This window comes from Prorops nasuta, unplaced genomic scaffold (genome assembly GCF_024137725.1).
Source record: "Prorops nasuta isolate Cenicafe-Biocafe unplaced genomic scaffold, Cenicafe_Pnas_1.2 PNAS00025, whole genome shotgun sequence".
Taxonomy (NCBI): Eukaryota; Metazoa; Arthropoda; class Insecta; order Hymenoptera; family Bethylidae; genus Prorops; species Prorops nasuta.
The window spans coordinates 3,757,632-3,769,178 of record NW_027116822.1 but is presented as its reverse complement, the minus strand read 5'-3'; the positions used below and the strand labels follow the sequence as shown (position 1 = coordinate 3,769,178).

Genomic DNA, 11,547 nt, shown 5'->3' with positions numbered 1-11,547 from the left:
GTCTAAATACTGATGTTCTCCTAGCAGCCAAACAATCAAATCCCAGTAATTACCTTAAAGTTGCGCAAGCTATATATCGAAAACAAAAAAATTAACACATATTTTAATCAGTTGAAATTGGTGCCTAAATGGGAATTTATTTTTGGTGGTTCTTTGCTATTATTTAATATTAGTTAAAAAATATATTTGTGTTCTACTGTAAATATATAATTTTTAAAATAAATTCAATTGAATATGTAAAGCCATGATATAGAAACTTTCCATTTATTTCTTATATATTATTGTTAAATTTTATGGGTAAGTATAAAATATAGGTTGCAGATGATCAGCTTATTTCTCTGTGCATATTATCAAATTCATTCGGGTGATCCGAAGCAAGTGGACGCGCCTCGTAAGTACAGATCGTTACTCCATGTTGGTGAGCTGGTGACCATTCTCCTTTCATCCCAATATAATAAATCTTAGTTCTCTCAGCTCCTCCATTACCAGTAAAATGAAGTGAAAGGTGATTGACGGAAGGAAACTTTACTGCCCTGATAATAAATTAATTCATGTAAAAAAACTAAGCATCTTAACAAGCCAAGTATATTATTTTACTATAAAGATATCATTTTGTAGCAAATTACTTTAGTGGATACTCATGTACACCATTACTACTATCTTTGTATAGCTCCAATTCCTGATCTGCTTCTATTGCCACATCATCAAATGTCATATAAGGTCGATTCTTAAACCTGCAAAAGTTTTCTCTAAAATTTACTACTTTGTCATATATGGTATTTACTTCTCGTTTTCAAAATTTTTGTACTTACAGTCTTACTTTATTAGGATGAGTATACCCCTCACCGCCAATTATAATTAATCCCTTTAATTTTATATTTCCTGTAAAACTATATAAGAGTATTTTTTTTATTATATTGTCTCTCTTATGATTAGTATAAAAATAATACAATATCTGATTACTTACGGTATATTAAAAAGAATCTCATCATCAGCATCGCTTTCTACAAACTGAAAACAGCAAACAAGTTTTATAAATCACCATAAATCAATGCATTTTTTGTTCTACTAAAAGCAGATATTTTGATAGGCACAATACCTTATCAGTGGATAATCTTTCTTCCCACACTTTAAAAACAGTTTTTCCAGAATTTTCTTCATACTCATTTAAACACTCTATGTTATCAATATCTATCTTCTGATACAAATTGTACTGAATTCCCAATTCTTCTTCGTTATGTGTTGCTCCGCAATTACATTGATGCGCCATTACGATAAGAGGTTATGTGGTATATTTTATCATAACAATCGCAATACTTAGATTCAGTCTTTCTGAATTAAATACACTTAATGGTACTCTATATATTTGTACAAAGACTAATAATTATATTTGTAATATTATCAATATCTTTAAAAATTTTATATTCTAGATTGTAGGAGCTTACGTTCGGAAACGTTCAGTTTGAATTCTGTTTCTATCGATTCTGTGAAGTTATCACTGTAAATTATAATTGATAGCATTGAGAAATGTTTATTTTTTTTTTAATTCAATCTGGCTTGACTAATTCAAATAAAAATATTCATACACAATAGAAATAAAATTATTTTGTATATAGGTTATAAACATTTATTTATTTTTTGATACATGTAGCACGTGTTATCTCCAAGCTCCCTATGCAATAAATCTTGTTATATACAAATGAAAAATATAGACATCATTTCAGGATTCTTTTAATAACAGTGATATGAAAGATAAAACAAGAATAAACATTTTAAATGCAGCTTTCTTTCATTTTATATTTTATAATTATAGTATATTAAAAAGTATGTATATGTATATATAGTATATATCCATGTATCATACATAATTTTCTTTATTTTAAAATTGAACCTTTGATATTTAAACATTAAAAATCTATGTTCTAAAGAAGAGAATAAAAGTATGGAAAAATTTAAATAGCTAAAAAAAATAACCATGAAGTGAGAGCATAATAAACATTAAAATTACTTAAACATGATAAATACTGGTAATTCATAATTACATCATTGTGTATTATAAATAGGTAACAATGATTTCCTATTGAAGGCAGGAAATATTTTGCATGAGTTATACATTTGTTTGTATGAAGTATAATAACTATTTAAAGAATTTATTTTTGGTTCTATACCATTTTTTTCCTCAGTTTTTTTCCTTATTCTTATATTAAACATTCATATCATCATATTTTATAATCCCTCACATATTGTAAGAACATCTACCTGATTTTAATAGGCAGATTTTTATATCTTATACGTTTGTATCCTTGGAGAAAGTTAATTTTATTATTTATTAAAATTAATATTTTCAAAATCTGTTTCAGGATAAACCATTTTTAAATGTGTCTCTATTATTTGAATCAGCTCTGGTAATTGAGGTTTTCTACCAGTTTCAAGTTTTGACCATACTGGAACATCTACAATTTTTCCATCAATAAAAATATGAAGCAACTCATTTCACAAAGAAATATTAAAAATGTCCATACCATTAAAATGAATCTCAAAAGCTCCAGATGAAATTAAATTACCCTCGATTGCATTGGATAAAAAGAAAATCATTATACAGGCATATATACGATTTTCAATACACCATTGCCAGAAATATGGCTGTGGCTGGCCCAGCCATTGAAATACATTAATGCCGCATACAATCATGATCATCAATAATATTTTTACTAAACTCTATAAAAAAAATGTTCAAATTCAAATTCAATTTAGAAAATTAACAGCAATGTTTTAATTACCAAACATTTTGCTATAAGCATGTTATATCCTGGTGGATTATAATTTTCTCCATCAATTTGAAGCTGAGGATATCTCTCATGGAGAATCCCAGCATATTCCTCATAGGCTTTTTTATAACCACAAGAATAACTGAGGAAAATATAGCAAGTTCTTAACATATAATTTACAAATTTAATAAGATTATTAGTTTACCAATAAAAAAATTTCAATGTGGGCCCAGTTTTTGCTCCAAGCTTGGTTAAAGGAACTTGATCATCTTGTGCATTTATTTCTATCAGTAATGTGCAAAGCACAACGAGAAAGCACAAACTTATCCTCGGCAAACGCATTGCTTTTTAGTTCATTAAACCGAAAATTATATGAAAAAAAAAAAACAAATTATTCGCTTCGTGAAATAATACTGACAAGGTTAACGAATCACAACTGATATCTGCTGATACTCCGGTCCTAGCTTCGATTTGTTGGGTAAAAAAGTTGTATACTTATATTACTGTCTTTAACTGTCTAACTGGACAAAATTTTAGCTAGCATATCTGGCTATAGTAGACTGTATTATCAGACTCAGCAAGCGACCAGCAGATTTGAGCAGATCACAAGGTAAAAAGTAAACTTTAATTTTAGGTAAAAACCAAACAACTGCATATGTATGTATGTATATGCGAGTACACGAGTCTATGAGAAAGAGGAAAACAGGGAGAGAAAAAGAGAGCGATAAAGTAAAGTGGGGGTGGGAAAGGAGATATATACTGTCTGTGTTCTTCATTTATCCGTAGCTTTTCGAATCTTAAGGGCTAGTTCACGTAACGTCAACTATACCACTTTAACCAGAGGTTTAGCCTTTAGCAGTTTAAGCCTAGATTAGGCCTGCGCTCATCGGTTTAGAGTTAGAGCCCTAAATCCAGTTTTTATGAAACATATTTCATATACTTAAGCGTTTAACGAAGCTTTCATGAAGTGCAGCAAATGTAAAATATACATTTTATAAATTCTTCATTTTCCAAGTGCATATAAGTTTAAGTTTTCATGAATATAATTATTATTGTCCTATTACGTATTTCGAATAAAAATAGAAGATCTACTGAGCTTTTTAATAATAAGGAAAAGAAGATAATTAAAGAGATTATTTAAGAAGAAGTTCTTGTTTTTTTAACGACTTGTAAGTATAACAGTTATTTTCATTTAATATGATAAAGGGAAATGAACGATAATGAACGAAGCGGAGCCAGATAGCTGCCAGAATTGGCGTTTTTACAGCCAAAACACAATTACATATCTCATATAGATGTGCATTTGTGGTACGTATTTGTATCCCTCTCCACTCAACTATTTGACTGGAAAAGCGCCAATTCTGGCATCACTGAACAACCGAGTTCCAACTTCCAAGCTGACCAATTATTGAACAGACAGAAAATAGAGAAGCAAATGCACGCATTCACACGCACTGATTCTGAAGACTGAAGTTGAACAGCATACACCTTCATTCAGGTTCACTTCACGCATCTTTTGCAATTTCAGATGACGGACTCCTGTGAGTACTCTCATTTATCTCAATTTTATATCAATTTGATTAACATAACAATTACCACAATATGTTTGTCTAGGTCTAAAAATTGAAACGTCTTTATTTTTTTTACTAATTTAGAATTCTTTATTTTTGGAGTCCACTTGCTCATATTTTTTATTGCAATCTAAAACAAATATCAGTCAATGTATGAAGAGTATTTATTAGCAGATAAATAACAGTATATCATGTGAGGTTATTGCTTTACCAGATTCTGGAATTTTAACAATTATTTCAGAGTAAAAATATACATGGAATTAAAATGGCACGTAAGCGTAAAACTGAAGGAAAAGCATCAGCCAAGACGTCTCCGAAGTATGTAGCTGTTAGGAAATCCAGCAGACAGATAGCAAAAAAGCAGCAGGAGGATAGAAAAATAAATGGAGATATTTCCCAATCATCCTCTTCCAACAGCCCTGATGAGACTAGGACTGGTGGGGATGACCAAGGTCAGATGGCCTCAAAGAAGAAGGATAGTTCCCAAAGGAAATTTAAGAAACACAGGAGCTTTGTTAATAATGCAGAGGTAGCAAACGACAATGCGATATCTAATCCATTAACATATAAAAGAGAGATAGGAGAGAGCGACAGCCAGGATGGCTTAGAAAATTCTGTTAATCATCCAAATAAAATTAGTACAGAAGATGTTAGACAAGTAGTCGTAGGTAACTCTAATCCAAACAGCGAATCATCAAGAGGATCTGCCTCTAATGAAGTTGAAGTATGGTCTGAAGATGTAATAGAGGAAACTATTATTTGTGAAGAAATGGAGGTAGAAGAAGATGCTGTAGGAAATAATTACTCTCAAGAACAAGGTAGTAACATTATGGTAGAGCAGGTTTTATTGATGAATGATAGCAATACAGATGGAAAAAATTTTATGGAGTTTACTGTGATACAAAATGATGATGGAACTGAATCTATGGTAATGACAGACAATTCTGATAGTTTGGCTACTAATCACTATCATATCATCGAGGAAGGTGTGAGTACCTTGCATGTAACTGAGCCAGAAAGTGCAATTGCAGCATTGTACAAAGAGAGTACATCCATTGTGAATACAGTTCCACAATCAAAAGAAGAGTCGCTCAATTCCCTAAAAACCCATCTCAATAGGAAATCAAGTGAAAAGAAACCAAAAAAAGAGAAAACGAATGAGAAACGTAAGGATAAATCAAGACAAGCTAAGCTAAATTCTATGAGAGAGGATTCAGTCTCATCCATCGACTCATTGGAGGAAAATAATTTAGGGAAATCCTTTAAAGTAAAACAGCAGATAAGCGAGAAGGAAGAACAACAGTTAAAATTAGAAAACACTTTGTCCAATGTTAACAATTCTAAGGAAATAGAGAAATTGGTGAACGACTTATCCAGCACAGAAAATGTTGAATCACCGATTCACTCTGCTGCAATAGCAAGTATGGATAGGACACCTTTGAGCCAAGATGATGAGAGCAATTGTTCTATTCTGGATAAAATGGAACAGTTGCATCAATCCAATCCTAAAACTGCCAGTGTCACTGATGTCGAAGAAGGTTCTAAGCATAATAATCTTTCAAAATCAGAGGAAAGTAAAGCAAAAGGTTTTCAGGATGAAAAAAGTTATCCTAATCGCCTTCTGCTAAAATCCAAAACCATACGAGATAAGAAGAGCTCTACCGAAAAAAATTGCGAGCAGCTTCAAGTAATCGAAGAGATATTTGGCTTTAACGAAATTGAAAGTAAACCTGACGGCGACGATAATAAAGTTTCCAGTAGCAGCGAGAATAGTAATGACACTTTGTTGTCAACGAATTCCAACAAAGCTCCTGAAGCTGAAGTGAAAGGAAGCAGCAATCAGACAAATGAGAGCGAGAAGAAGGGTGAATTTAGAAGTAGAAGTGGAAGCACGGACACTACCGGGTCCGAAAGTGGCTCGAATAGTTCTGGTGTCCGTAGGAGTAGCAGAATTCGGTCTATTGGGTTAATGAAGCAAAGGTATTTATATGTGAACATTTAATATTTTTCTTTTATTAATACTTTGTCTACCACTGGTTAATTAATTGGCTCTTTACCAATAAACGTTTATCAATTGCTAGTTAATTAAAAACAAGTTACAAATTTACACATGGATTCATACCTTTTCCACTCATTAATTAAAATTGTTCTTTGTATCACGAAATAGTTAGCAAGATAATTTAAGAGTAGTAGATAAAGTGTTAAACATACACAAAATAATTTATTAACGCAAGTTGAATACTTTACGTGATTATGCATTTATTAGGCCTCGCGGACGGGGTTTGGTAACGAAACCTGCGATAGAGGCACCAAAGATGGCTCAGGAACGAGAGAAGGTGAACACCCCGGTAATCACAGACACAAGGATAAGTCAGGACAATCAATCTGAGACACAATCTGACAAGGAAAACAGTGGAAACAAAATATCGACTCCTTTGAATTCACCAGCACAGTTAATAACTACCAGTACTACTGGTTATGACTCTGACTCCTCTAAACCAGTTAAAGTCAAGTCTAGGTGGCGAAGATCTAGCGAATTGGAAATGGGAGGTTCGTCTGGATTCGTTCCAGGCCCAGTTTCGAATTTTTCCTTTCCACCAACAGAATCAATTACACGCAGTCTGATATCGACATCCTCAAGCGTAAACGGCACAGAAGCTGGAAGCTTTCAATCAAGAACCGAGGAGAACGTGGAAAGCTCGAAAAGTGTATCATCCACTGTTACAACGTTTCCCAAAATAATTGGAGCAAAAATTTCACTTCCTATGGTACCTGAGATGAGGGATAGGGAAATGGAGGAGAGACTAAGCCAATTCGAACATTTAAAAGAAAATCTTTATCTTACTGACAGATTCACGAATAAGGAAACCAAGAGGATGGTTTGCGATTGCTTCCTGACCGAGGAGGAAATCGAGCGAGGCGAATTGGGCTGTGGAGAGGACTGTCTTAACCGATTGCTCATGATAGAATGTGGTCCTCGTTGCGTGGTTGGCAGTAGATGCACGAATCGTCGGTTTCAGAACTGCGATTATGCCAAATGCGAAGTTTTTAGAACGGAGAAGAAGGGATTCGGTCTTAGAGCAATTGTGGATCTATTTGCTGGAGAGTTCATTATGGAATACGTTGGCGAGGTTGTTGATCCCAAGGACTTTAGACGCAGAGCTAAAGAATACTCCAAGGATAAGAACAGGCACTATTATTTTATGGCCTTGAAATCGGATCAAATCATAGATGCGACCATGAAGGGCAACGTATCGAGATTTATCAATCACAGTTGTGATCCCAATGCAGAAACCCAGAAGTGGACCGTTAATGGGGAACTCAGGATAGGTTTCTTCAATAAAAAGTTCATAGCTGCTGGCGAGGAGATCACGTTCGATTATCATTTTCAAAGATATGGTAAGGAGGCACAGAAATGTTTCTGCGAGGCATTGAATTGTCGAGGATGGATCGGTGACACTCCCGAGGAGGAGAAGGAGAAAATAGAGAAGAAGGAGAAGCGAGAGAAGGAGAGCAGAAAGAAGAAGGAAGAGAAGAAGATATCTGATTACATGGAGGACGAGGACCTTGAGGAAGAAATCGACAAGCTCTGTGTCAATGGCTTGAAGAACAGGGTTCACACGTTAACTTTGAGTCGTTTAATGGTTCGTAGTAGGGAGATGGAGCACAGGACTCGTTTACTAAAGTTGATACAGACTGGTGAGCAGCCATGCAGGAGATTGTTCCTTGATTACCATGGTTTGAGGCTTATTTGGAGCTACGTGATGGACATAGCAACGGATGAGTCCGAGGAGGCACAGCAATTCAGACTGGAGGTCCTTAGAACTTTGAACACACTGCCAATTCCCAACAAAACTATGTTGATGGACAGTAAGATCTATGGGGTGGTTGAAAAGTGGGCGAATAGGCTCTATCTTTCACCAGCTGGTGACTCCCCAGAAGATGAGGAATCCAAAGGAAAAGTATGTAATGAGGAAGAAGAGGATGAGGAGGAGAAAGAGAAAAAGAGCTTGAACATTCCTGAAAATTTAGAGAGTGAGAAGGAAGTAAAGAAGGAGAGCGAAAACAGTCTGATTCCAGAGATGGCATTGACCTTGTTAGCAGAATGGTCGAATCTCAAGGAGGTGTTTAGAATACCGAAGAAAGAAAGGATCGAGCAGATGAAGGAACACGAAAGGGAAGCTGATAGAGGATATAGAGAAGAATTAGAGAAGGATGAGAAGAGAGGATCTTCTTCTTACGATAGGCAAAGGCCTGAGAGGTTTAACAGGCCGGAGGACAAAAGAATTGAGAGAAGGAGAGGAGGTAGAGAGTCTCCGGATTCCGAGCATAAGGTAAAAGATAAGAGATTGGAGGAGAGAAGTGCGTTAGTTCCTATTCCACGAATGTCGAAATATGAAAGGAGACAGTTATTTGCTCTGAAAGTTGCAAAGGAGGAAGAGGAGAGGCAGAGACGTCAGCAACAGGGATCCTGGCAGGAACATGAAGCCAGATGCCTTGCTCTTGGTATAGATCCCCATACCACTGCCATGGTTGACCCTCAAACAGGTTATCCATTATTTTTCAATCCTAATCTTGGACAGTGGCAACACTATCCTACGCAAGGTAATTTTTCTTTCTCATTGCATTAGCAATTAACACGTTCGCTGTTACGTGTATCGGAAATGGTACGCGCGCTAATGTTCATCTGTACGGCAGAATCATAATACTTATAGTACTACTTGAGATGTGTACCATTTGGATACACACGTACAAATATTAATACACGAGTCGATATGCAAAAATTAAGGAATCAAGTTTCATGCGTACTGATATTAATGCACGTGATATAAAAATGAGGTCATTGCATTTTCAGCTTTACAGCGGATGTGTTAACAATAGCTAATATATTTTATTGTTGAATCAAAACTAAATTGAATTGAATTTTAGATGGAGCAGAGGTTTCTCAGCAGTGTACACCAGTCTACGTTGGAGGACCTCAAGGTCATACACAGTCTAGCATCATACCCCAAAGCCCGCATGTTTTACCACCTTCACTTTCATCAGAAATATCACCAGCATTAGTTTCGACCATTCCACCCGGCATCCAATCAGTCGTCTATTCCCTTAATCAGACATCCGGTTTCAGTCAAACCAACAGCACTTCATATCCACTGTTACCACAACCGCGCCATCATCAACCATTTACCGAAGCTCAATTGCCGAACAATTTGGTTCCAGTTGGAACTCCTCCGATTCTCCAAAGTTACGTGGAGAAGGTAGGAGTGCAGGAAGAATCGCCGCAACCGGAAATTCCACCGATCGATCTTCCACCCAAATGGAAGAGTGCGAGAGATGCAAGAGGGAGAACGTACTATTATCATGTGAAAGAAAGAATCTCTCAGTGGCTACCACCGCCACCAGATCATATTGGTGTTCAACCAGATTCATCTTCCACTTCGGAATCCAGCGACGAATCCAGTTCTTCCAACGAGGATGAGGACGATGTTGATGATGAAAATCTCGAGGAACCGAAGAACGAAGACATGGAGGTAGATTTAAATACTTGTGAAAATGCAATTGTAGCTGCTGTTGCCACTGCTACTGTTAAATTCAATTCCGGCAAATCTGAGAGGAAAAGGAGAGATGGGCTTGTTCAGGAGAGAATTATTAGTGTAGGTTCTTTTGCAAGATTTCATATATATAATTTATGTAATAAAATTGTTTGGTTAATGTATTAATCCAATTTTTTGACGATATATTTATAGCCACGGAGAGAGGAAGACCGCGTAGATCACAAGAAGTACAAGGAAATGAGGGATAAGCTACGCCGCCAGAGGGAAAAGACAAAAGTGAAGGAACATGTTGAAAAGCCCAGAAAGCATCGAAGGAGTAACAAATCAAAGTCACATTCTAGACACACTGTCAGTAAATTACAGAATATTAATGATGCTGCTTTAATATCCGAAAGGAAGATCAAGGACACTTTTAGAATAAACATGGCCAATGTGATGGTTCATTTTTTGAATCCTTATAGAAAAAATGACTGCAAACAAGGTAGAATTACGAACACGGAAGACTTTAAACATTTAGCTAGAAAGGTAAAGTGAACAAATTATAAGATATGATAAATAATTCTTTTTTATTGCATCTCCATTAGTATATATTTATTATTGCTACCTTTTATTCTTTGTAGTTAACACATTTTGTACTTGCAAAAGAATTGAAACACTGTAAAAGCGTGGACGAATTGCAGTGCAATGAAAATGTGAAGCATAAAGCAAAAGATTTTGTACGTAAGTATATGAGCAAATTTGGGGCGGTATATCAGAAAGCATCGGACGAAGATTAATGTGTATTAATATTAAAATAAACAAATTTCTTATTTATTAAACGAGTCTCTCATCTGTCATGACTCATACATAGCGCACGCATATGTGTAGATACATTTATAATTGTATTATCATTGTAAGATAGACGAATTTGTATATGCGTGAAAACAAAACCATTTCAGTAATGATTTTTAATTAAAAGAAATATGTCCAGGAATAATAATAGGCGAGAATAGTCGATGATTTTCATTATGTAAGATAGCTGACGTTTTTTATTTAACACGCAGAGTGTGCATATTGTACTTTTTATATTGTACGCGTTCTCTCTCTCTCTCTCTCTCTCTCTCTCTCTCTCTCTCTCTCTCTCTCTCTCTCTCTCTATCCTTCTCTCGCAGTTAAAGCTTCCAACTGAGCGAGATTCTATGTATCAATTGACTTATGTATCTAAATATAAGTTTTAAGGATAGTCCATCAAATTGTGAAAAAGAATGTAAATATTATAAAAGCATTACCAGAATGCATTATACAAATTTTCAACAATTTCATAAAATTGGATTACAATTCATTTGTATCTTTTAAAAGTGAGATCATTAATAGTGTACAAAAGGAAGGGGGAGCCTATGTTTTACGTTCGATCTAATTTAATCGATTGTATTATTATTAAAGAAAGTTTATGTGTACGTAGTACAAATATAAACTCTGTGATGCCACTGGTACCAGAGATAATGTAAAATCTTGTAATAAACAAAATTATGTTTTAAAACCCTGGATCTTAATTTAGTGTTTATTATTTAAAGTAAATAAAAGCCCTTTATTTAATGTACTTAGTGGTTAATTAGTTTTATTTAATTAAAAAGAAACTACAAATTATTTGGTTGAATTCAAGATTGTTTCGTG

At 34.8% G+C, this 11,547-nt stretch overlaps 3 protein-coding genes across 5 annotated transcripts; 1 reads left to right on the top strand and 2 right to left on the bottom strand.

Annotated features, from left to right (window-relative positions):
- Window positions 1-132: 132 nt before the first annotated feature.
- LOC136782138 (PITH domain-containing protein GA19395) lies at window positions 133-1,498 on the bottom strand. 2 transcript variants are annotated; one of them, XM_066741337.1, is made up of 6 exons: window positions 1,446-1,498; window positions 1,100-1,358; window positions 968-1,011; window positions 813-890; window positions 627-734; window positions 133-533 (listed from the first exon to the last, which is right to left on the bottom strand). In XM_066741337.1, exons 2-6 carry the CDS (start codon window positions 1,268-1,270, stop codon window positions 326-328), a joined length of 609 nt encoding a protein of 202 aa, XP_066597434.1. In that variant the 5' UTR covers window positions 1,271-1,358; window positions 1,446-1,498; the 3' UTR covers window positions 133-325. The 2 variants fall into 2 exon arrangements, with proteins under 2 accessions (XP_066597434.1, XP_066597433.1); XM_066741336.1 differs by having other exon boundaries at window positions 1,100-1,471.
- Window positions 1,499-1,956: 458 nt separating this feature from the next.
- Window positions 1,957-3,461, bottom strand: SelT (selenoprotein T). The gene is made up of 4 exons (XM_066741338.1): window positions 2,974-3,461; window positions 2,781-2,910; window positions 2,523-2,718; window positions 1,957-2,453 (listed from the first exon to the last, which is right to left on the bottom strand). The coding sequence occupies exons 1-4, from the start codon at window positions 3,108-3,110 to the stop codon at window positions 2,323-2,325; spliced, it is 594 nt and encodes a 197-aa protein (XP_066597435.1). The 5' UTR covers window positions 3,111-3,461; the 3' UTR covers window positions 1,957-2,322.
- Window positions 3,462-4,200: 739 nt separating this feature from the next.
- Window positions 4,201-11,414, top strand: Set2 (SET domain containing 2). Of its 2 annotated transcripts, XM_066741495.1 has the most exons (7): window positions 4,201-4,309; window positions 4,581-6,319; window positions 6,606-8,944; window positions 9,269-9,322; window positions 9,560-9,993; window positions 10,087-10,419; window positions 10,515-11,414. In XM_066741495.1, exons 2-7 carry the CDS (start codon window positions 4,605-4,607, stop codon window positions 10,668-10,670), a joined length of 5,031 nt encoding a protein of 1,676 aa, XP_066597592.1. In that variant the 5' UTR covers window positions 4,201-4,309; window positions 4,581-4,604; the 3' UTR covers window positions 10,671-11,414. The 2 variants fall into 2 exon arrangements, with proteins under 2 accessions (XP_066597592.1, XP_066597591.1); XM_066741494.1 differs by having other exon boundaries at window positions 9,269-9,993.
- The last annotated feature ends 133 nt before the right edge of the window (window positions 11,415-11,547 follow it).